The 26,302-nt window shown below is 51.7% G+C and overlaps 1 protein-coding gene across 1 annotated transcript in view; it reads right to left on the bottom strand.

Annotated features, from left to right (window-relative positions):
• Positions 1 to 26,302, bottom strand: part of LOC144163330 (uncharacterized) — an 81,827-nt gene that overhangs the window by 38,296 nt on the left and 17,229 nt on the right. Inside the window, exons 6-10 of the mRNA XM_077694263.1 lie at positions 21,343 to 21,584; positions 11,574 to 11,867; positions 7,308 to 7,400; positions 6,204 to 6,419; positions 178 to 486 (exon numbers count right to left, since the gene is read on the bottom strand). Of these exons, the coding sequence (XP_077550389.1) occupies positions 178 to 486; positions 6,204 to 6,419; positions 7,308 to 7,400; positions 11,574 to 11,867; positions 21,343 to 21,584 (1,154 nt within the window). The remainder of the gene's footprint in view (positions 1 to 177; positions 487 to 6,203; positions 6,420 to 7,307; positions 7,401 to 11,573; positions 11,868 to 21,342; positions 21,585 to 26,302) is intronic.

The following is a 26,302-nucleotide window of genomic DNA, read 5'->3' as shown; positions in this document are numbered from 1 at the left end:
CAGTGTCTAATGCTGATGCGTCTAACGGTGCCATACCGACGAAATATAAATAGCGATGTGCAAGTTCATACCGACGGACAACAAACATTCAAATGCTCCTGTGAAGGTACATTTCACTTTCGTGTTTTACCGATTCCAATGAAAGAAAGATAAAGTACATTTTTTTTTTCATGGTACCTGGTAGAGGCTGGCGAAGTAGACGCCGTTGTCGAGCAGCCTGGCCAGCGCCCTCTCGAAGGCCAGCCACCGGAGAGGCACCTCGTGTCCCACGCTGTCCATGCGCGCCGCCACGTGCTCCACCTTGCGCCGGAGGGCCTCCAGGGCTTCCTCCGGGTCGCCCCCGCCGTAGTCGCCGCCGGACTCCGTCGGCGACGACGGAGACGAGGAGTCCACGCGGCAGTCCACGGCGAAGTACATGGGCAGCACGTGCCGGCCGTACACCTTGTTGCGCAGCGTGTCCCGGAGCTGAGTGAATTTCTCCGATATCTGCGCATGCGTGGCCATGGGTCAAATCAAATGAAATCTTTGTTTGGACACAAACCCAGGGTGCATTATGCCCACGAGGCAGGGCAAAAGGGGATCCAAACGTCTCCTGACGCGGCCAACGCTTCGCATTTGCACATAGGACAGCAGTGTGCAAATGTAGCGTCAATCAACAGAATACATTCAATCTAGGGTAAAGAATGCACAGACATTTATACAGTACGTTGCTTGATACACGAATTACAATGGTAATTTGGGGCAGGAGACAGGAGAAATAAATTTCACCATCCGTAGTAACAATCGTTGAGTCAGCGGCATCAACAGTTTTTTTTAATTGCCTTTCTGAAATGATGCGCCGCTTTGCTTTAAGTGGACTGCTTCGATCACAGGGGGATATGTGTTAATAAAGAATATTTTTTGATTACCTATATCCGAATGCCATAATTTGTTCAGGGGTGTCATTCCCACTTTGGTAATAGTCCACAGATTGTAGGCCACTTTACGAGTGAAATATTAAAAACGAATAGCGGAAAGTCACATTTATTGTTACGATACATCAAAATTGTCAGTGTTCGCAAATTTTCATTAGACTCGCTGTGAGCGAAAAGTGCAAGACGATGCGACACGCCGGCGAGTATGGTTCCAATCTTAATGAACTGAAAGGATTTCGGGATACTAGACTGTGACGCGCATGCGTAGTTGGAGCTTCTTGTTTGCGGCGCCATTTGTGGCGTAGCTATAACACACTTCGATGATGCAATGGCAACACACATAACGGAGAACGGAAGCTTTGTATTATGTTTGTTGTGTAGAGCGTTATGGCTTTTGAACAGCTGCCATATACCGTTTGATTCGCATTTATACTTCACCAGCTTTCTCCGTGATCGGTTATTACGCCAGCTGACCAGCTAGGACTTTATTCAAACAACGGAAGTTGCACACCATTTGCCGTACAAAACAGACCGCACGGACTGAAGGCAAACAGCGGTGCAGTCTAAAATGGTGCTCAAACCAATCGCTAGGCAAGGAATTCTTTTCGAAGGTTCGCATAGCGGGCTTCCCAGTATAGCTTTTATCTTGATGCCCACCCGATATGCTTGAATGAGAAGTGCAGTGATCGGTCCAAAAACGTAATTACATTGTCGCGGGATACTTCAAGCGAAACTCGCCAAAACTCGCCAACAAGCGAGGCTGCCGCAACACAAAAAATCTCAAATCCGGAATCTCGGCCATCACTGCCGACAACTGAAGCACCGCCATCGAAAACATAATGCTCGGATGGACGCTCGCGGTGAGCATCTGTTGGACGCCATGCTGCGCCTCAACCTGTCTGCGCTGAACACTGGTGAGAGCACTTTCCGGCGTGGCAATTCCGCAGCCACCGCCATTGATCTCACCCTAGTGTCAGCCGGGGTTGAGGCCACCTGGAGGAGGGAGCCCAGCACGTGGGGCTCCGACCACTACCCACTGCACATCGCACCACCCGACAGGACAACCAAGCGAGCCGCACTGCACCACGTCACCCACTGGGACCGGTTCCGGCGCTGCCTCGCCGAGCAGGACCTGGGGGAAGGAGCCGAGCTGTTCCGGGGCCTGGTTTGCTGCGCCAGGCAATCCACACAGAGCTGCACAGTAGCCGAGGGGGCCACCACGCCGGACCTGAAGCTGCTGCAGCTGCGGGCGGTGCGCAACCGTGCGGAGAAGAAGGCCCAGCGCTCGGGGGAGCGGGCTGACTGGACAGCGTACCGGCGAGTGGATGCGGCGTGCCGCCGTCACGCCAATCGCCTGAGCCGGCAGCGCTGGGCCGAGCTTTGCGTCAGCTCGGAGGCCGACCCACGCTGCCGCCGCCTCTGGGGCATCTTCAACTCCATCCTGAAACCCCAGAGAAACCGCAACCCCCTGGCTGCCATGGCCATCCGCAAGCAGGCCAGCTTTGCGGAGTTGGCTGACCTCTTCGCTGCACAATTCCTGCCGCCACACCAGGCGGAATCAGGGCCCGCTGCTGCTGTTGCTGGGACGGGGGAGGTGCACCACCCCCTGAACAACGCCCCCATCACAGAGACTGAGCTCCGCAGTGCCCTCCGCAGCTGCAAGCGTAAGTCGGCGCCAGGAGCGGACGGCCTCACCTACCAGATGATGCGCAATCTGGATGAGGTGGGGTTCGGCCGACTCCTGGCCGCCTACAACGTCATATGGGACACGGGCCAACTGCCACCTGAGTGGCTGCTGGCCATCTTGCGGCCCATACCAAAGCCAGGCAAGGGCCTTGTGGCAGTCACGGCGTACCGGCCTGTGGCCCTCACATCCTGCGGCTGCAAGCTGCTCGAACGGGTGGCACTGCGGAGGATGGAGGCCATCGCTGCGGAGGAAGAGGCCATCCCCGAGCAGCTGACGGGCTTCCGGAGGCACCGAGCAGCCACCGACTCCATCGCCGACGTCGTGGCGGCCCTTGAACACGCCAGGGCCACCAAGCAGGTGGCGGCCCTGGTGCTGCTGGACGTGAAGGGCGCCTTCGACAACCTGCAGCGTCATGCCATCTCCCTGGCCATGGAGGAGGCTGGCATTGCGGGCAAGCTGCGGGGCTTCGTCGAGGCGTTCCTGACGGGCCGCACAGCGCAGGTGCAGGTGGGGGACGCCCTGTCGGCTCCCCGGCCGGTGAACGTGGGCACCCCACAGGGCTCCGTCATCAGCCCCTTCCTCTTCAACCTGGTGATGGCAGCCCTGCCAGGCTGCCTGCCCAGAGGAGGGGGCCACCGAGTGTACATTTCGGTGTACGCCGACGACATCGCCCTGTGGGTGCTGGGGCCGAAGGGTCAGGGCCGAGCCATTGTACAGCAACTGCAGGCGGCCATGGAGGCAGTTCATGCCAAGCTGGCAGGCGTCGGCCTACAGCTGTCGGCGACAAAGACCGACGCCATGCTGGTGCATCCGGATGCCGCCGCCCGTGGATGGACCCGGCGCCTGACCATCGATGGCGAGGAGCTCCAGTGGAGGACCAGGGTGCGCTACCTGGGGCTCACCCTGGACCACCGACTGAACTTCCGGCAGGCGGCCAAGGAGCTCCGAGCCAGGGCGCAGCTGGCCACCACAGCAGTGCGCAAGATGGTGGCCCGGGACAGCGGCTGCTCGCAGCGGACGGCCCTCCGGCTGTACAGTGCCTCGGCGGTGGGTCTCCTTATGTACGCGCTCCCACTGGTGACCCTGCGGAAACCCACCTGGCGGCAGCTGGAGGGAGACCACCGCAAGGGGGTCCGCGCTTGCCTCGGCCTGCCCCAGAGCTCACCGTGCGAGAAGACGCTGGCCGAGGCGGGGGCGTGGACCCTAGAGATGACAGCTGACTTGCGGGCACTTGGCCAGATCGACCGGCTGAGACGCGCCGAGGGGGGCGGTCCGCTGCTGCGGCGGCTGAAGAGCCACCACCACTCGCGCATGGGGCGCATGCTGATGCTCTACGAGGAGGTGGTGGGCCCCGTGGACGCGGGACCTCGTGGCCCCACTCCAGCTCTGGCAGCTGACGTGCGGCTGGACCTTCCGGGGCTGCACAGCAAGCGGCGGACACCCCACTGCGGGCAACTGCAGCTGGCCCGGGGTGTCGTCTGGGGCGACCTAGACGGCCACGCCCTAGTATACACAGATGGCTCGGTGCGGGAGCAGCAGGGGTCAGCCGCAGCGGCCGCCGTGCTGGGAGAGGCCACCCGACAGGCGCGGCTGTCCTATGCCTCTTCCTCGGCCACGGCTGAGCTGGTGGGGGTCGGACTGGGCCTGGACCTGCTGCTGGAAATGGAGCCCTTGCCCGAGCGCTGCGCCCTGCTGTGCGACTCCCGAGTGGCCCTGGTGCGTCTTCAGGACGGAGACTCGCACTCCCTGTTGGTGCGTGGCATCCGGGAGAAGGCGGCACAGCTGGCGGACCGGGGCACTCAACTGTGCCTGCAGTGGGTCCCCGCCCACATTGGTCTGGATGGCAACGAGCGGGCGGACGAGCTGGCCGCCGGGGCACACGCGCTGCCTCCGTCGGACATGGTGGCTCAGGCGGCAGCGGACGACGCCCGCCTGCTCATCCAGCGACACATCCGGACCAAGCATCCGGACCCGCGGCTGCGTGTCGGAGGGGGCCTACCGCCTGTGCGGGCCTCACGCCTGCCTCGACGACTGCGCTCGGCCATCCTGCGCCTCCGAGTGGGGGACGTGTGGACGGCGGAGCGGAAGCACCGTCTGGGGCGGGCGACCAGCCCCTCCTGCACCCACTGCCGAGCGCCCGTGCAGTCCCTGCCGCACGTGCTATACGAGTGCCCCAAGTTTGCGGCAGGGCGGGCAGAGCTGCTGGTCGTGCTTCACGGAGCGCGGCCACTTGAGGACCTGCTTTGGCCCCCGGGCAGTGCTAGGGAGCGAGACAAAGTGCTCGAGGCCCTGGGTACATACCTGCGGGCCTCGGGGCTGCACAGCGCACTCCACTACAACTCTGCCTAGCTGCCCAGATTGTGGAGGAGTGCTGCTGCTGAAGCAGCTTCTGTACTTGTGTGTGTGCGTGTGTGACCCCTTTTACAAGTGTGCTGTGTCCTTTGTAGATTCATGTGTTGTCTATATCTGTAGTGTTTCTCTGTAATGTTAATTTTCCCAGTGTGCAACCCTTTTTTTTTCTCTCTTCTGTGTTTTATATTTACCCTTATTCCCCTTTTTCCTTTTTTTTCTCTTTTGTGTTTTATAGTTACCCTTGCGCGAGTTACATGCATTGTAATGTCAACCTTCTCCCCCTATCCTCCTATTCCTATGTATTCTTTTCTCCCTTTCCTCCCCCTCCCCCCCTACACCAGCAGGCGTTCCGGTGTCCGCCCCCTAGGCGAGACAAACTACGCCTGTTGGTGGCTTTTCCTTTTCCTAAGTACAATAAATACATACATTTTGGCGTCTTGTAGCGATCCCTAAGCAGCGTAGAGCTCTTGCTATGCAAAGTCCCTCAATTCCGTGACTACTTGGCTGTCCTTCGAAAAACCCAAAACAATTGCGTTTACTCTAGAAAAGCACGACTACAAGTGCAATAATTGAGACCAAAAATTTAAAGGGTCTTCGGACTTTATTTTTGGAGCCAATTTAACTTCTCTTTTTAGCTCCTTGCCTCCCTCTCCGAATCCCACACTAGTCCCCAGTCCTTTTTTCCTTCGACTTCCTAAAATGTCCGCACCTCGACGTCACTATTTCAAACGTCCTTCAGGCAAGGCGCTTTGTTTTTTTTTTTTTTTGCGATTCACATTTGCTTAGTCATCATCATCATCACCAGCCTATGTACGCCCACTGCAGGGCTGAGGCCTCTCCCATAGATCTCCAATTACCCCAGTCCTGTGCTAACTGCGACCAATTGATCCTCGCAAACTTATTGATCTCATCTGCCCATCTAACTTTCTGCCGCCCCCTGCCACGCTTGCCTTCTCTAAGGATACACTCTGTTACCCCTAATGACCAACGGTTATCTTTCCTTCGCCTTAAATGCCCAGCCCACGTCCATTTCTTCTTGTTAATTTCTACTAATATGTCCTTAACACGCGTTTGTTCCCTCACCCACTTCGCTCTCTTCTTGTCCCTTAATGTTATGGAGCACCAACCAGCTCGAACCCGCACACTGCCCTTTAACTTCTCCTTAACCAGAAAATTTCGCTATCGTAGAGTTTCCCCATCCTCAGTCTTGATTCAGCTTGGACAATAAAGAGTGGCGCTGTTTCTCATACCGTGTTATTTCTCGCTTGGGCGTTTCCCCTGAGCTTGGAGCGGTGCGTTCCCACGAGAATGACCGTGGGCAGCAGCTGTGACGTGTCGCCGTCGTCGATGTCCTTGACGGACCCGAAGTCTCCGTCCTGGTTGGTCCTCGCCGCCGAAACGTGGATGGACGTGAGCCACTGGTGCACGTGGTCGATGGTCGACATCGGCGCGCCCGTGTCTTCCATCTGCACGCGCGTCGACGTCGGCGGTTGAATGCGTTGTCCCCAAGAATCACGGCCAGACCTTTTGAACGCACGTGCTCAGGCTACGCTGACACCTTGAAGGTAAAGGTGCGCCAAAGATTTCTTGAAGCTCGGTGTATATGTATTCAAGATCGCGTATGTACTGGTTGGTAGGACTTACTAGTGCATTTCAATTGTTGATTTTGATTCCCCGCACAAGCAATTCTTCCGATTTTCTGATCACTTTGTGCTTGAGAGCAATGAAAACGAACCCCATTGCAGACGCTAACTATTTCAACTAAAAACGACTGTATTATTATTAACTGCTTTAGTTTTTAGCTACCTCATAAAGTATCGACACTTGCAGAGTTCTCGATTCTTCTTTTGGTATTTAAGCTCTAAAACTAGTCAATAGCCGGGCTCTAGATGATTGTCTGCGCTGCAATAAAAACTCGGTGATTACTAGCTTGGCTAGAACAATAGCTGAACCGCCATGGTGGCTAAGTGGTTAAGGCGCTGTCCAGCTGAGCTCAAGGTTGCGGGTTCGATTCCGGTCGCGGTGGCCTGTTTTCTGATGGAGGGGGAAAGAGAAAACTCCCGCATGTCTACATCTCGGCGCACGTTGAAGATGTCCAGGTGGTCAAAATTAATCCGGAGCTCTCCACTGCGGCGCGCCTCATAGCCCGGGTGTAGCTCCGGCGCAATAGCCCACCCCCATCTTACCCTCGCAATCAATCCATCAGAACAATAGCTAGGCAACATCAGCCTTCGGCTATGTTTATTGGACGGATAGAAATCACCATAAACCAGCCTAAATAATGTCGGCCTCTCTAGTCACTAAACGCACGATTGTGTGTGGCACAAAAATGTTCAAGCACGAACACTGCTTACACCGCGTGTCTGGTCCGGCACATGGATGGGTTCTTCGAGGTCCCTGGTGAGGTCGAATAGGAGGAGGTAGATGCCCTGAGACGAGTAGAAAGCCTGCGGAGTGGGTGAAGCACAACGGACAATGAAAAAACGATTCCCTCCTTCCATCCGATAAAGCAAAGCAACAGGCAAGCAATGCGACAGAGAAGCAAAAAATGCGCTTTTATTTTCTACGGTTTTATCTCAACGTACAAACAATTTTTACACTCTATAGCGTCTTTGTAATGAGGATTACACGTCCACAATTAAGCAGAAACCCCCGCACGCCGTGTTGAGCTCCTGTAGAGCCCACACTCTATATCAACAGTCGGACAAAATATTCATATACATGTAAAAAACACGAAAACTGGGCCCAGAGAACTGTCCAGCAGCTTACGATGGGAACTTGCATGTTCGGCGACGCCTCGGATCGGTTACAGCAATAGCAGCTCCATAAATTGAATCATTGCATAAATGGTTCTATTTCGCGACATGTTGTCGGCGAACATAAACTATTCCACGTAAGCGCTTCATCAGGCCTAGCAACCAGGCTTGTGGCGCCGTCGACGCTTGGGCACCGGACGCACGGTCCTCCACTCTCCCTCTTCCTTGTGTCTCCCGCAGGCCTTCTTCCAATTAGCGAACTCAGCGACGTCCTCTTTCTCGACCAGGAAAAGTGGCGAGGTCTTCGTTCTCTTGAAGCACGCATCGTTTGCGCAGTCGGCGATGCTGCGGAGCTTGAGCGCAAAGGCCGAGTTGCGGAAGCCGGTGGGCAGCATCGAGTACAGGTGGTCGGCCTGTCGGCGCAGGTCTGGGATTCGCGTCGTTCGGAGTCGCCTTGACCAAGATTCGCCTCTACGGCGATGGCTGGTGTGCGCGACGCTCGTGTTTGGGTCCGCGTGTGGTAGGCCGTGGTAGAGCTCGGCGACGTGCGACAGCACGGCGAGGAAGAACTGGAAGCTCAGCACACCGGCGACGAGCAGCACGTACTCGAGCGTGTCCTGTCCCTCGAAGAACTGCTGCTTCCTGTGCCACGGCTGTCGACGGTGCATGGCGCGTTTCGCCGATGGTGGCGATCATGATGATGATTATGGTGCTAATGATTATGTCGACCACGACTGAGATGATAGTGTCCCCAACGCACTCAGGAGACTTGACAAGAGGGAATTTACAATGCGTAAGTATACAAATAAGAATGGGGTAAAATAATCGTACATGAGAGAATAAACTTTTTATTGAGAACACATTGGAGACTTCGGGGTGGCTTCCTCGGTCCAGGATACCTTGAGCACGGGCCACGTCAACATGTTGACGTGGCCCCCTCGACCAACTGACGCTGATCCTCAAGGGAGTTAGTGCCCTCTCCCAAAGCTGATGGGTGAGATAGGGATTGGGACGGGGAACCGGGCTTGCCCGCAGCCTTCTATTATGTGATGGAGTGTCCCGGGTGCTTCGCAGAAGCGGCAAAGCGAGAAGAAACAGGTAGGAACCAGAATGCGACCTCTTGTGGGGTGGAGAAAAGTGTTCGTCTGGAGGGCACGGAAGAGTCGGTTCAGCTCCACCCGCCGCAGTGGCTCAGTGGCTAAGGCGTTGTGCTGCTGAGCACGAGGATACGGGTTCGATTCCCGGCCGTGACGGCCGCTTTTCTGATGGAGGCGAAACGCCAAAACGCCCGTGTGTACGAGATTTGGCCGCACGTTAAAGATCCTCAGGTTGTCAAATACAATCCGGAACCGTCCACTACGGCGCGACTCATCGCCTGCGTTGCGTATACGGCGCGCGTTAAACCCTATAATCAAGTAATTTCAGCTCTATATGGAGTGCTGCGGGTAATGTTGTCGCTCTAGTCGGTAGTGCTGTGTAAGTTACTGGTACATGATCACTGCATGTCTGCGCTCGGGCTCACTTCCGGCAACAGTGGCTCGGTGGGATAGCTCTCAAGCCAGGAGATGGGCGGTCTCGTTGCCCGGAACGCCAAGATGAACCGGGACTCGATCCTTCTGAAGTGGTTTGGGGAGCGTTAAGTAAGAAGTTGGCGGTTGTGCGGTGAATTCTGCCGCTGGTGAAATCGCGGCACGACCGTTGCAAGCTAGTTACGATTACAGCAGCTTTGGTTTGACTCACGGTGAGGGCGATGGCCGGTTCCTCCGCTTGCAGCAATTCTATGTTCTTTCCCCGCATTGTAGCCAATTTATTCCATACAGTTTCGAATTTCCCAATTAGGTGGGATAAAAATAGCCACAAATTCTCATTAGAGTCCTGAGAGTAAACCCTGTCCAGATCGGACCCTGCACAGCAGCTTGCGCTGATTAGTAGGGCCAGGGCTGCCCAAATAGCTTCTGGGGTTTTGGAATTTGGATCCCACCTGTCATTTCTCTCATTTACCTTCCACCTTTTACCAAATAAAGCTTACTACAACTCCGCTTTCAGTCGGTTATGGTGTGGTATAGTGAAACTGGCGAGGTGGTGTCTCTTTATGACTACAACACCGGTCGGGGCTTGAATCCCGCGGTATGTGGCAGCGTCCGTGTAGGCAGTGCCGGATTCGTTTCCCAATTTCTTATAAATTGCTCTGCCTCTGCTCTCTCGTTTCGTCGCGTGGTGCACAGGGTGAATGCTGCGCGGTGGAGGAGGAAGAACAAAGCATTGACGTATTGTGCGTGGGATGCTTCTTAGGTAAATAGGGGAATGTGGAAGTGAAGCTGAAAGCCCCAGGCGGGAGAGAATGGCTTTGCCTACTTCTGTGGCTCCCAGTCTCATTCTTGAGCTCGAGAGGTGGGCCTCAGTTAATTCTTTTGTGGTGTTGTGGATGTCAAGCTTGAGGAGTCTGTGTGAAAGTGCTTGCTGGGAGTCCGATGCCTTGGTTGTAGGCTTTCTGGATTATGGTGTGTATGTACATTCATGAGTTCTGCCGCAGACAGATGAGCGAGCGGTATAGAGTAGGCGATCCGGGATATGACGAATGCCTGGACTAGTCAAAGCGTATCCGCCTCCCCCTGGCCTCGCGTATTGGTGGAAATGCGTCTGATCGTGTGGGTTTCTTGTTCTGTGGTGTGATTAAGCTTGTTGATTACAAAGGAAGAGGTTCGTTCTGCTTGAAAAGTTATACCAATGATCTAAATATGTTGAGAGGGGGTGATGATATGGCTATCCATGTGGATACTAATCGTCGTAGATCCAGGTGGCTGTTTTTTTCCGGGGGAGGGGGGGGGGGAGACCAGTAGCAGTTCAGACTTCTGCTGCACAACTAAGACTGAACGATTGGGCGCAGCGGTTTACCACGCCCGCTGCCGTCTGCAATCGGTACTCAGTCTCCCCTATATATTTCAGTGGACAGCCAGATCGTAATGTCCTCCCCGCACAGGCTGTGCTGGACGCCCGGTATGTCATTTAGCAGGGAAGGCAGGCAAAGCAAGGCGATGTTAAACAGAATAGGTGATAGGACTTTCCCCTGAGGTGTGACGCGCCCACCCAGAGGAAACAGATCTGCGGCGTGTTTCCCGATATAGCGGAGGGCTTGTCTCTTGGCGAGAAACTCTCGGACGTACTGATAGGTCCTTGCACCGCAGCCGAGGGAGTTGAGTCTAAGCAAGATGGCGGTGTGCTTCACATTGTAAAATGCGGCTTTTAGGTGTAACGCCAAAATGGTGGTTGTAGAATGTCATGCGGCCGGTGCCATTACCTCCTCTTTGATTTGAAGTAGGATGTCCTGGGTGGAGAGATTGAGGCGGAAGCCTACGATTCTTCCTGGCAAACATTGACTAATAAACTTAATTGGAAGGAAGCGAACGACAAGCAAGCACACAAGCAAGCACGCTCACTATAGTCACTTCCATCCAGAGATCTTCTCGGATAAGTGCAAACACTTCGGCCACCGCGCAGACCTCACACACATTATGTGGAAATGCCAAAGAAAACCACGGAGCAATACCCCTCTACCCCCCATAGATATCAACCACCTAGAGCTCTGGGAAACCCCGCTGCGCAGCTCTGATCCTCTAACGCAGCTACGCCTTGTCCAGATGGCCGAAGAAGCCGCCAGAGTCCAAGATCTTCTGGCTGACTAACGCGGCAAAGAGAGTCCAAGCTCTCTACTTCTGGGCAAATAAAGTTCTTTCTCCCTCCCTCCCTCCCTCCCTCCCTCCCTCCCTCCCTCCCTCCCTCCCTCCCTCCCTCACTCACTCACGCACGTACGCACGCACGCGGGCACATGGCGGAAACGGGAAGAGCAAAGACGTTCTGGCTGACCTGATGCGTGAGGAAGTGTTTGGGCTGGCCGTCAAAGTCCCATATCATGAACGTGACCTGGCTGCTGTTGGTTCCCCCTGCCCCGGGCAGCGCAGCGGCGGCAACCGTGGTGCCCCTGGCTCCGGAAGACGAGGACTGCAGCCGTGGCACCTTCTCGCTCTCCCTCGAGTCCAGGTCCTGCTTGCTCTCGGCCTCCTTGAGGAGGACCTCGACGAGCGCCACCACTTCGGCCGGCAGGTCCTGGGGCATCCCGTCCCAGCTGGACAGCGACGCGCTCTCCTTCGGGTGCGACGACTGCGGGGAAAAGATCGCCGTTGGACCAGCTGGCAGCCCAAGTCCCGAGAGAGCTTTAGAGACGTAGAGAAAGTAGTTACACACAGAACATTGGTCCACTGACGACTGAGCTCCCGTCCACAACTCTTGGAACATTTGGAGGTTCTGCAAACCATCGCTACAACGAAACGGCCTTTTTTGAATCTATTTTATTGAGTGTGGAGTGTGTTTAATGGTTCGTACGGCAGTGCATCCAATGCAAATCATCTGCGTTTTTACAAAGTATAGCTTAGAACAAAATCCAGATTTGCGTCGCGAGAATTTCGTTATAACCAGGGCTTGCGGTATACCGTGCATACCTAGTATGCAGGTTTTACTGCATACCTAGGGAGCGGCACCGCATTTTATCACAAGATAGAAAGTGGCTGCGTGCAAAAGTATACCCGTGCGTATACGTACGGAGGTATACACTCTCGTCAACAGTGCCATCAATACGGGGAATGGTTGATGCAATCATCTTTCGATTAACGGTTGAGGAGGCAGATTTTTTAAGGCTGCTGACTTAATTTTTCTGCCTTCATGGAAATCTTCTCTGCCTAACTTTGGTCGAAACCACTTGTTAGCGTTCGACTTAGGGCGAATAAATGGGCAGATATTTGCGTACTGTAAGACCCGTGCACGTTGATCGCGTCTGCTTTGCCAAATCCGAAATAAGGATGGATAATGAATGATGCAAAGCGCTAAGTGCGACATTGGGTAAATATAAAGTTGTATAGAAATGACTGGCTCAGCATTCCTTGAAATAATTCATTTATTTTTTTAACGCCATGGTTGCGAAGTGTCACTTGTTTACGGGCTTTATTAGAGGTCTCATTTCGATATGACCTGCACTTTCTGCACGAGTTCACGATTAATCCAACGCAACTGCCGCCACTGTAGAAGCAGTGCTGAACTTTCTTTGTATCTTCTGCACCTTCTCTCTGGGAAGTTAAGGGAAAGCCATCAACTCATCCGGCACTCTCTGCACTGTCGGTACTTTGAAGAGAGTAGTGCAGGCGTCGTGTGCTGCACTCGAAATTCCAAGCGGCGAGTGTTGCACTGTATACGTGAATGCGTTCAGCGAGTGCAGCCAAACCGAAGGCACCAAAAATATGCTTAATTCCCTGCCCTCCTTCATAGCGGGATATATTTCGTCTTTGTAATGCACAGCCGACAGGTCAGTACTTTCTACATGTTGCACTCACAGGCAGCGTACACGAAAATACCATAAAAAGAAAAATACGCAGGTAAGCGTAATACTTGTAAAAGCAAGCTTCACATACTCAATATTTGGTGAGGGTGTGCATTGCAGAGAAGGAGCCCAGCTGTGGTTCCAAAGATTAGAAGAGCCATCAATTTTTTTTAATGAACGTTTATTGTGCCACAGGGCATAAATATGTGGGTATGAGTTGATGGTGATTAGATGAACATGAAAATGTTCGCTTCGCGGACGAAGTCAAGGAGTGTACGATGATGGCATCCATGTATCCATGCGGCGTATGCGGAGGCGTCGTCTACGAGGAGGCCCGTCGCCGCAAGGTACCGCAGTCTCGTCGGCCTCAAGGCGAGGCAGGACCACAGAAAGCGGTGGAGGTCGGCGATCGCGTCGCTGCGGTGGCAAACTGGGTAACCAGGGTTTGTAAAGGCACCTTGATATTGAGGCCAGCGGCGGGTCACGGCGGGAGTTCAGGCCACCCGCACCCGAATCCTCCTGAGCGCCACCTCCTCGGCACGGGTAAGACCCGGGGGGAGGGTGGCAGCACATGGTGTAGCAAGCACGTGTGCGGCGCCGGAGGTTTTCTTTTCACGTCACCAGGAGAGTGGCATCATCCAGCTCTAACGGGGAAGTCGGGTAGCAGCCATCACTTGTTCACGTGTCTATTTTATTTACCGCGAGCATTAGATATTGTTTTGTTTTATTCTATTTTATTTTTTATTTTTTTTTACCAGAATTCCGCGGTGTCGATAATGGTGGGGCAATCCCCATCACCGTCGTGATGGGGATTTCCCCACCGGATTTGAGAACAACGAAGTTACACGCGTCTGAGAGCTCGCCTATTTATCTGCTAGAGGTCGCTTTAATTGCTAAGGGGCCGCTAGAAGCAGAGTTACTCAATATATCCAGCAACTCTGCCTAGAAGTATTGAGTAATTCGGAGTTTTGTTTTTGTCATAGCGGACTTTCATTTCGCGCCTCCTCGCTTCCCTTGGAATATTTTAGGTTCCAATTGAAGTAGAGACTCAACTATTTAGCTCTAGACAAATCTCCCCTTGTGGGTATGAGCCAGAAACATCCAAAAAACCATCATCATCCTCAGCTCGCGGGCCCACGCAATTTCTACAGGCTAATTATATAGGGCCATGAGGTGGGCGTTTTAGCCCCAAAAAGCCACCCCGTTTCTTCGCCAATCCCCCACGAGGGTATGTGCCACTAGAAGAGGAACAACAACAACAACAACAACAATCCAGCCTTTTTGCGATCGAGTGTCAATGTTCTCGAGCAATACGATAAGAGGGCATAGGGTTCGCCGCTCGACCGAGAGGCGAAGCCAGATGGTTGCCGCGACCGCCATGGCTGCGCGGCAGATATGCACGTCAGTAACGGCAGCGCCCTCAGAGCCGGGACCGTCGAGGGCCACAACGACGGGCAGCACAAAGACGGGGTCTCATCAGGGACGGCACAAGATGGCGACAGAAGCCCCGCCGGTTGCACGAGCCGCCACTGCGCAGAGGCCGTCCTTATGCCTTGCCGCAGTGGGCCCAGTAGAGCAATCGAGCATGGTGTGCCCCGAAGAAGGCGCCAGGGCCCAACGCTCTGTGCTCCGCGGTCGGTGCTTCCCACCGGACTCGTCTGTGCACCGCTATTGCATCGGGGAACGGCTGAACGAGCGCTTCGAGGGCGTTGCCGCGTTCCCCTGGTGCCGTACGTCTTCCCTCGGCCGGCCCCCTTGCAGCTGCCGTGGCCGCGGGTCCGGTAGGATGCGTCGCAACGAGGCCACGCTGTTCACGGCCAACCTGCTGTTCAGCGCGGGCGACATGGACTTGCTGGCCGTGGCTGGGCAGTACGCCTTCTTTGAGTATTATTGGAAGCCTGCCGCTGCGGCCGGGGTGTCCTTCCGCTGATTCCCGTGAATGCGAGCCCTACTACTTATTCGCCGCGGCCAGCTGAAAGAGCACCAATACCAGACAGCAGGTACTTCTCTATGCGAAGGGCATCGGCGATTTTGACTGACCCGGTACTCACACTTGCGTCTCGTGGATGGTGTGCGGGAAAGGTTCCCTTTTCTACTTTTGTTCACAAGGTATGCATAATCCTTCGTCAGAAAATTAACGACTGAAGGCATTTTTTATGTGGCAAAAATAAACGTTGCTGTTCAACCCTTCATATACATCTTGCCAACACTTGACAACTTGCCAGTACTTGCCAACACGGCCACTACACCTCACATCATCCATAAATGGCAGACACTTGCTGACCGGAAGAAGGGCATTGGTACCGCTGCCCCCTGCACGTGTACCTTCTGTCACACTGTGTGTGAAGCAAACATGGACCATCTTGTTCTGCACTGCTCCGCTTTTGATATTCATAGACTGGACCATAATGTTTTTCAAAATTCAGATATAGAAGCATTACATAGGGACATTCTCGAAAATCCTCAACACCTGGTGACCTTAGCCGAGTTTGGCGTTGCCAGTGGCCTGGCGAGCGTGATTTAGTGGGCGTCTACCTCCCTCCCTATTCCCCCTCTTCCCCGTACAGCGACCTTTGGTACTCCCCTTTCTAACAAAATAATTTATTATCTCCATTCTTTGAATCACGTGGAACTAGATTTTTAACATGGAAATGCATTTGGGTACGAGCCGTTGTTCAGCATATGCGTATGCACGTTACAGGTAAGCTCCTCGGCCACGGATATAGTTACATTGTAGTGGCGGCAACACCATCTGAATTTAGCGCCACCATCATCATCATCCGCATCCTGCCACAATAATCATAAGTGGCGTCTGGCCAGGTCAGCACGCCACGCGACACAGAGAAGTTCAAACACGACTGCGCTCCAGGTGCGGTCGCTTGTCTACACCGCTCTCTAAGTTCCGGCTGGGCCTTACGCGTCTAAATAAATGTAGGAGAGCCACAGCGTATCACCGAGACCAGGGCTCCCTTTCCTACTACATATTACAGGGTAAGGGAAGCGACCACGGCGCATGCGATCACGCGGCAAAGCATGCATAATGTGTAAAACTCTATGACGCACGCGCACGCGTTTGCATATGTAAATACTTATCAGATGTGATAAAAGCGTTTCAAATATTGTTCCTGTTTTAAATGACTTTTCGCTTCAGACTGCTCTAAATTTTACCGTTACTTTATTTTTGACCTCAGTTCGTTAGCGCGACAGAAACAAATGACCATTTTCAGCGCGGGCAGTTGATATATCTGTACTGTGGGCCTGTTGCTAAAAATGATAGCTCTAGACTTATGACAATTCCATAACAACTACGGATTAAAATAAATTAAAATGGCTGGCTATTGCCGAAGGAGCCTTTGCCAAAATCGCAGCCTGATGGTAGTTTTTCTTGATTCCCAAGATGACATATCGATTGTACTTTGAGTGCACGTTTGTGCAAAATCGGCGCCAACGTACTGAAAGGAATGACGGTTTTCTGTTACACCTACTACATGGCTAAGGATGTGTTGAACACGACCATAACAAGTGATTCGCTTTTTGCTGCCCTGTAGCCCCAGATAGTAGGTTTCGACTGAGCGTTGTGTACAAAACAGCAGCTTTCGTTCATTAATGACCACGAAAGCATTAAATGCACATAGAGCCAAAAAGCAGGCGTGCGGTATATGTAGCAGGTCAACGATGTAAAATGACAAACGGCGCAAAGAGAACTGAATTAAAATGAGTCTAAATAAAAGTAAACCAATTTGAGTCTGAACGAGATTCGAGCCGAGACCTTCGTAATGCGAGTCGAGCACGCATTCCACCCCACGAGTTCGACCCCATCGAGTTATCCGTACTTAAAGGTCGACCTAAAGAATGCATTGGCAGACTATGTTTTAGGGGTGCAACTTAAGGCTGTGTCTAGAGTGCCGTCGGACGGCAACATTAACATTTCCCTAAAGCGACGTCCACAGGCGTTTCGTAAAAAATGCCGCGTCTAGCACTTCTTCGTTCTTCCTAACGTAACGTAACATAACCTTGCGAACAGTAAGCAATCATTCAGAGCTACAGAAATTGACCGAAGCTATAAAAATGATAAATGAAACTACAGATAACAAGAATAAACGAGGCAAAAGCCGGACGCGAACTTCCCGGTTGGTATCACGAAGCTAAGACAGAACCTGTACACCGCACACCGGCAAACACTCTGTCCTGTGATGGCCCCAGGAAAGCTTCCAATGTCTTCGGTCTTTACTCTAGCAATGGCTGCAGCGGTAAGCTAAAGCGCTGTCGTATGGCACTCTTGACACTGCGAAAATTTAACCGGTTCACGCAGCTCGACGTCGAAAGCGTCTGGCGTTGCTTGGTACGAAGGTAAATTGTTCTAGAACCGTGGACTTGTCCCTCTAAGCAGCGCCAAGCTTTGAAGAGTTTTCTCTCTTATTTGGATGGCATTGCTCTAATTTCGAATTTGTAAATTGCATGGCATAAACTAAAAACAAAAATTATGTTAATTCCTGTGTCATGAGAATCGATAAAACACGAAAGTTGAATGTGCAGCGAAATCTGCAGCTGAGCATGATTTGCGGGCCGGCGGCTGTCTTGTGGGTGGGCTTGGCGAGCGACGTCCTGCTGGCAGGTCGCTTTGGCAAAGGTGTACGGTGTCATTTCCGTGACGGATATGACCTCAGTGAAATCTTGGTGTATCCCGGCATAAAACTCTTTCGTGTTATAATATAACTCCCGAAAACGACCAACCCTAAATATAACGTACTTTTTATTTCTAAAGGCTGCTTCCCCGCATGAAGACCCTTTGTGAAGGGGTGCACCCTTTACAGGCCGCTTGCTTCGTGGTACTGGTGTCATTTTCGTGACGGATATAAAAATTATAAGAAAGTGTGCGCCATTGGTATCAAGCGCCGGTATTTGAACGCACCAGTACGCAGGCGTAAATTTAAGGCTTCAAGGTTCGCGTCATGGCGATTTCATAGCGACGATTGCGATTTCAACAAAAAAGGAAAGGACAGAAAATATATCCCACCGTCTTGGCGGTGGCTTTATGAATAGTCGCTAGGGCAAAATAAAGTCTGGGCGAGAAAGTAGGTGGTAAATTGTCGCCCCTTCATCTGTTTTTCTAATATCTCGTAATTGCTTAAAGTTGCTTTGCAACTGCGCCACTGCCCTTGGGGAAGAGCAGCATTTTGAATTTTTGTTTGTATTTTGATTTGACTGCCGTTTTAACCTACTAAATATTTTTCTAATTTCTGTGATAATTCAACGCATCGAACCGGTTCGCGAACCGGTTTGGTAAGTGATTTTGTCAAATTGGAACTGAACCGGAACGAAATGATTTCGCCTGAACCAGAACCGTAACGAATCCGGTATTTTTGTCGGTTCGACATACTGGTATTTACGAGAGTGTAAATGTTTCTGACGTGATGTTAGTGCGGTACATTCGGTCCGCATAAGCGCCAGGTGTGTGTCGCAGGCCGGCCTTGTGAAACCGGCATATGCATGGACCTGATTGTAATTCCACGGCCCTTTATTCTACTAACAGTACCTCCATAGGCGGCATTCGTTGAAATACTCGTGCTACGGCTATACATAGCGATGTAAATCGGTTTCGTGTGCTGATATAATTTAGCGGTGCACAGCTCGCCAGTATATTGATCAGTACCCTAAACAAGCCAATGTGGCATAAATTTCACGGGCATTCTACGAAATAAAAATTCCCTCGCACTTCCCCGAGGGGGAGAGTGTGTAAGTGCGAATGCCCTCCCGCTCTCCCGCCCGAAGTGGAGAGGAGGCGCCCAACACCCGCAGTCACTGAGCGGAGAGAGGCGGAATGCGGAGCGCCCGCTACGCGAGCGAGAGCTCTCCCGCCCGAAGTGGAGAGGAGGCGCCCAACACCCGCAGTCACTGAGCGGAGAGAGGAGGAGGAGAGTAGCGCGCGCCCATCTCCCCCCGTTGCTAGGGAAGACGAGGAGCGCGCGCACCCGCAGCTGTTGCTATGCGGACGACGGCGGCGGACGATTCAGGCTCGCTTAAGAAGTGCATTCGCACTTAATACGAATTGGAAACACTTGCATTACATGCTACTGGTGTTATAACACGAGGCTGCATTTAGATGTTGTTTTTCTTTGTTGAGCATATGCATACTTATGCTACAGGAAAGCTTGTCGATTACTGAAATATTTGCAAGTATAGAGGGGTTAGCCTAGGTGGTTGTTGTAGAGTGATGTTCGCGATAACCGGCCGGAGCGGCGTGTACACGGAGAGGGGTATACGCATATGGTACGCATGCACGTGTTTGCGTGTGTATGAAGATATCTGAAATACACTGCAAATCGTTTCACTTGTTATCCAGTAAATGACGTCTCCTGACTACAGCAATAGCCTTACCGTTACTCTTTTTTATGATCCGAGGGCTTCAAGGTGACGGATAGAATATTATGACTACGGTTTGATAAGAGAAATTTGTATCTGTTCGGTGGCTCGTTTATTGGCAATGGTACAGCCAGAAATATGAAAATAGCGTGATTTGGAACGGCTGCAAGGAAGGTTTATTGATATGGTTGGCTCTCATCGATGGAGCGTAGCGCCAAATCTGAGTCTCAATGCAGTTTTATTGGCTATAATAATTCCAGATATGAATAACGAATTCCTCTACCCTGTGCTCGTTTGTATAAAATTGTACATTGTAAAAAAAGTCGTATTCAGTTGAAGTAAGTGCTGTGGTCTTTGCCTTGCCAGCTTTGCAAATGCACCGCTATAAGAAAAAAAAATTCCGTCTTAAAAACCTCACCCCACCCGGGTCCACCGCTTTCAACCTATACTCCCAAGAGCAGCTGAGGTATTCCTAAGCAAGTACCTAGCCAATGCCAGTCATGTACCCAAACACTAGCAAATGGTACGCGCCTACCACCATACCACGCTGCCCGCAGTGCCACTCCCGCTGCCAAAGCTGCCTGCACCATCTAATTTGGTTTCGCCCAAAATTTACTCGCTCTAGAACCCCCCCCCCCTTCCTCCACCAACGATTCTACGATACCCATAAATACTCGTTCCGTGGACAATCTTCCTCTTCACTAATCGCATTGTTCGGACTATCAAGCGGTCTTGCCTGAGCAGTATAGAACGACGGGTCTACTCTCCGCTTCACTAAAATCCTCCTCCTACTCCTAGAAGACTCACAACCAGACTGAGACCCTCTCAATTCCAGAGCTCACTTCTTACCCCATCATTTAACCTGGTTCCACTACAAACATACAGCCCGCCTTCCCACCAATAACGGATTTCTCTCTCTCTCTCTCTCTCTGTCGTACCTATTTTAAGGAAAAGCTTAATTAATGTCACCTAGCGGTTTCGCTGTCCCGTCAAATTTCTCCTTCATCTGACCGCAGCTGCGTCGTACCAGAGTCCTTCAATGCTTTGAAGGACTCTGGTCGTACCCTAGGCAACGCATCACGCGACCCGCCGGGCCGAGCTCGGACGGGGGCTGCGTTCGCTATCCGCTACGGCCACCTATGCCGTTTGGCGCATGCGCTCTCCGCAGTTGGCTCACTCCTCACCCCGTGAGTGATCGCGTACATGCGAGCGTAGCCGGGCCGTGCCGTCTTTTATGAGCTTTGTGCAGGAGCTGGAGGCCTTAAGCCGTCGTAAGCATGCGGCGTCTGCTGATATCGTCCGGTGGATACCACCCCAACCGGTGGAAATCGCCAGGCGGATTACCACCCCGCGGACGTCGCCTGGCGAGCCGTTCCTCAAGCGCCCGAAGCGGCACCGCAACCATAGAAAAAGGCAGGCTTCGGACGAATAGTATTGTTGTGTCCCTATAGACGGATACAAAATCGACTGTGTGGTGTTGCACCGATTTATTAGGCGCGGCGCTTAAAACGGAGAGGCGAGACAGCATGTCAGATCTCAGCGAAAAATGGCTAACGGAACCAAGAAACACGGCACGTATCCCTCACTCAGATATTGTAGCAAGCTCTGTGTTCGGTACACATCTTAAATGGGAGAGTGCTCTGCTTAACACATAATCCACGCGACAGTATCAATATTAAACCTAAATCAAAGGTTAACCAAGTGAAACCAAGACTTAAGCGGGCTTCCGCTTTACATATCCAGGGTTAGCTTAGCTAAACCACAGTAACCCCCCCCCCCTTTTTTTTTGTGTTTTATGTTCCACCATAATTTTTTTCTTGCTTGCTCGTGTGATCAGAGGGTTCCCATACTTTTCCACACTCGACACACGGGATGCAGTAGCCGATGTGTGAATGTTCAGACCTTGACCGAAGTGGAGCGTGCCTGGCCGTGTCCTCCGGCCGATCCGTCGGAGCTGCCGTGCCTGGCGGCGTTGTTGCGGTGCCGCAGCGTGCTCTGGCCCTTGACCGAGCTGCGGGTGGATCCCAGCAGGCGCCGCTTGTCCTCCTGGTGCTGCCGCTTTCGCTGCTGGAGCGTCATCTCGCGCACCACGTTCAGCGCCACGGCCTGGTAGTACTCGGCGTCGCTGATGTGGCCCACGTCCGCTGCGCCACCACCAAAAGGTCGAGCTTTTAACACGAAAGCGTTTTATTCTCGGATTCTCAAGATTTCACTTACGTCATATTTGTCGCGGAAGTGACGCCAGTACAACGGAGCAAGCGGCCTGTAAAGGGTGCACCTCTGCAGACAGGGTATTCTTGCGGGGAAGCAACCTTTAGTACTAAACAGTATCTTATATTTAGGGTTATTCGTTTTGGGTTTTATATTTTAACACAAAAGTGTTTTATGCTGGGGTACACCGAGATGTAACTGACGTCCTAGCCGTCACGGGAATGACGCCAGTACACCTTTGCCGAAGCGACCCGCCAGCAGGACGTCGCTCCACAAGCACACCCACAAGACACCCCCAAATCATGCTCAGCTGCAAATTTCGCTGCACATTTCGCTTTCGTGTTTTACCGATTCCTGTGACAGAGGAATCAACCACACTTTTTTAGAGTCAGAGCTAGGACAGGCCCTTTCGTACCTCTCGCTGTGAAAAAATTGGCCGCGTATCTGCTCGCTTAGCTGTAGATTTCATCCAATCTTCTCTCCTGTGATGCTAATGTTTTCCGTCTCTCCCTCTCACCTCGTTAGTCTTCCCATGATTCCTCGGTCCTCCCACGATAAACACGGTGGATGTTTGCTCAAGTCAATTCAAGTTACCCGCGTTCGCACTGATGCCCCGCCGTCTGCTGGGACCTTTCGTGGCTGCTGCGCTTGGCGCCACAGCCACGAGCTCAAGGCACCAGCGCGAGTTTTTTTTTTTTTTTTGTGTTTGCGGTCATTATTCTGAACGCGTTTTGTAGCGAAAGCTACATTGGCCGAGGTTGAGTAGTTTCGCGTGGCTCCTGGAGAGTCGTGCTGCGCATGCGCGAGGAGCAGTGACGTCTCACGGCGCACAGCTGGCGCACCGGAGCCACCGCATTTGGATTGGATTGGATTAATTGAAATAAATTGGATCGGATTGGATTGAATTGAATTGGAAATCGTTTTATCAGCAGTAAGCATGATAATCAGGTAATCCTAGACAACCAGGAAACCTAAGAATAACCACCTGAACCTTAGCGTACGCTACGTATATCCTGGCATAGCCGAGCTAAGCCAATGCTAATTTTTTTGTTTTCTATCGTGAAAATTACGCCCAGGTCTGTTTATTAAAAGATCACTGCTAGTATCAGTTAAGTAGTAACGTTTTCTCTCAAATATCCCCAATGTTTTCTTTTCGCTAAACAATATTCACAAGTATAAGGCATGCTACCAGTTTTATGAGTTTGGAAATGTTTTGTCCATACAAACGTTTCGTTAAAGGATTCTCCTAACTTCAAAAGGACTCCAAAGAGTAATTCTTTCTAGAATGGGAAACTTTTGCGATAAATATAACATACTCAGCTCAGGGCTAAGTGAGGTTATAATAGGAGAAGGCTTCAGAGAACTTACTTAGCGGGCATATTCTATGCTATCGGGGACCTCACGAAACGAAAGACCACAGCGTAGGATTTGTGATCCAGAGGGAGACAGCAGGGAGCGTGGAAGAATTGTCCAGTGTTAACGAAAGGGTCGGAGTCGTATTGATCAAGCTTAACAAGCTGTACAGGATAAAGATAATACAAGCGTACGCACCAACAGCTAGCTACGAGTATGAGGCCGTAGATAGTTTCTATGAAGGCGTCGACTCAGCAATGAATAAGGGAACCACACAGTTCACAACTGTCATGGGAGAACTTAACGCAAAAGCAGGTGCAAAGAGAGTAGGAGAAAAATCAGTGGGAAATTTCACAATAGGCACTCCCAACTGCCAAGGAGATACACTGGTTGGATTTGCAGAGAGAAATAACCTCAAACTAACGAACATATTCTTCCGCAAACGCAAGAGTAGGAAATGGGCATTGAAAAGTCCTGATGGAATGACAAAAAAAAAAAAAACGAAATTCACTTCATTTTGAGCGAGAACCCAGATATTGTGCGAGACGTGGAAGTATTAACAACTAACAATACTAACAACATTACAAACACATTAACGTCGAAATGGCACCATACAAGAAATTACGGACCTTATTTTCCCTCTAATGCGATTTTCCTGAATCTACAAGGACCGCTTCATGCAGTTTATGTATTTCCCTGTGCCTACGTATGGTAACCGTAACTTATTCTTCATTCTGAACTTATCTGTTTTTTGATATTGTTTTTCTCTGAACCCGTAGAAATATGCATGTAATCGGGACTGCGGCGCGCTTTTTGTTATTGTGGTGACTGTATGAAAAAAAATGTGTGTAACCGACACTGTTGCGGGCTTCCTGTATTGCAAAAAATGTGGTTGATTCCTCTTTCATAGGAATCGGCAAAACACGAAAGTGAAAGGGGCCTTAACAGGACCACTTGAATGTTAAAGGAATTTCCTGCTTGTGAGAAGGGTTCGCGAGCCTGACCCCGCCAGACAAAGTTACTCCGACACGCAAGAAACAAAGAACAGGGGAGGGTGCCGGCATTCACGCGCTTTCCCCATACAAGAAGGCGCTGGCATCGAGATGCCCACTGTCGGCGCTCATTAGCGTCATGATGCGCCAATTCGCTTCGCCTCTTCTAGACGGCGCGCACCATCTGAATGAGTCACAGGGAAGGGCATAAAGCGCGTTCGTAGCATATGCTCACGTTTCGGTTCGTAGCGCAGTGGGAAGAGCGCCACGTACCTCCCGTTGCGGCCGGAGAGTCGTGGGATCGAAACCGGGCGCCGCCGCGTCAATGGCAGTTTTTCTTGCGATGCCACTTCCGTGACGAATATCACGTCACCAAAACCTTTGTGTAGCCGGGCATAAAACACGTTCGTGTTAAAACTGTTGATTGTTTGTTTTCTTCTTACTTGCGCTGTTCCATGTTGGTCCTGTAAGCTGTCTAAAACTTAAACGTGTCGTACTGTAGTCAAGCTGTTCATACAGCTTCTTTTCCTTGCCTCGCTCATTTCGAAGGACGGGAAATAAAGGAATCATTCTTATTGAGCAAGACAGCTGGATCGAGGGAGGGACGGACGGACAGACAGACAAAAAATTTTCGCGTTTAAGTAGCGCAAGCAAGATATACCATCTTCAAAAGCGAAACTTACTCAATCGATCCTACCTTCCTCCAACCTCTCGATCCAGGTGCAAAAGAGGTCGGAGCGAGGCACTCAGATAAAGGATAGCTGACAGCTGGAAACGAGGGCGTGGTTTGTGTTGATGGCAAAGGCAGCTATTTTTCGGTTAGTGAGTTGTTCAGTTTTATTATTTGTACTTAATCTCCCCACCAAGAAAACTGCTACGCAATCATGATCGCTTGATCGCGAATACTGTGCAGACGGTTCAAAACCCACACCCCAATGTGCGCACAAGCAGTGTCTTGTATCCAGCGCAATGTACCATTACCCCGACATATAAATGTTATGAAGATGTGTAAAGCAAAATAACGATAAAGCAAGTGCAAATGTGGGATTTAGCTCAAGGGTACCTTTATGTCTCCCCCAAAAAGGTGACTTCCCAGCTGTCGCCGTCAAGGACTAGAGTTAACGTAACCGCGCCTTTCTTTTTTAAAGCAAAGCTTTCTACTTCTACCAGCCAACGGTTTTTTCGCGGCGTGAGGGACAATAAACTTCCAACGCGGCTGAGGCAGTGGCGGGAGGTGGGGAGGGGGGGGGGGGGGTTCACTCACGGAGCATACTGTAGATGGTGCGGCGAATTTACCCAGCGTTCCCTGCGCGGAGGTGCCTGCTCACCGGCGGGCGCGTCGGCGGTACGGCTTTGTCGTCTGCTTTAGCGACGGTTGTTTTGGAACTGTTTTGGCGCAGCTTCCCGTGCATCGCGCGGTTCCGTCGCACGGCTTGATTAACTTCTTCGACAGCATCTCCTGGGTAACCCGGACCCGACGGAACTAAGTGGTCGTATGGCAAAGGTACGTTAAGGATTGGTTTGTAGGGCGCGTAAACAAAATGTAGAGACCACATACAGACATCTGGCCGCTAGAGAAACGCTACCTTTTGCGCACTGCTTGCCACGAATAGGATTCCGTTTTTTAAATTGATGAATACCAATCCAGTTGTGTTTTAATATGTATTACAAAAGGCGGAAGGAGCAATTCTTCCTGATAAATAGCGATTATAAGAGTTCGCTAAGCTTTATCGCAATTCTCAAACTTACCAAACTAACTAGTTTAAATTGGTATAAATTAGAATCCTTAAGCTCACACGCGGAATTGATTCGGTGTTTATTCTTGTGTCGCGCGGTGTTGTAGCCCCGATCTAGCCCATCAGGATGTTTAGGTTTCGCTGTGTCACCCTTCGAAAGACGCTCCTCTCCGTTTTATTTCATCCGACGCACGGCCGGGTTACGCCGGCGGCGTCCACTGCTTTAGCCCGGCCGTGGCCGACGCTGCTTCGTTCGGGATGCCGACCCCGCGAATTCCAAGTAAAGGCTGGCAGAATCTCTCGTTTACTCTTTGTAGAGCCACGTGTGTGAATTCAAGTGACTACGCATGGGCAATTGTTGTGAGCGTCGTTTAAAACTTTGCTTGCCAACGACCTTCACAGCGTGGATTGGAGCCTCTTTTTTTCTTCACAGATCAACGTGAGCAACACTATGCGGAACTAAGCACCATTGTCAGATACGCCCGTAGGCGCGTGGAACACCGATGGTGTTATAACATTAGTGAAACCTCTCAAAGATGACACGTCTAATTTTTCTGATATTTTTTTCTT

Source organism: Haemaphysalis longicornis, unplaced genomic scaffold (genome assembly GCF_048455015.1).
Source record: "Haemaphysalis longicornis isolate Haplotype H1 unplaced genomic scaffold, Haemaphysalis longicornis Haplotype H1 scaffold_12, whole genome shotgun sequence".
NCBI lineage: Eukaryota > Metazoa > Arthropoda > Arachnida > Ixodida > Ixodidae > Haemaphysalis > Haemaphysalis longicornis.
This window is presented reverse-complemented; position numbering and strand designations above follow the sequence as displayed.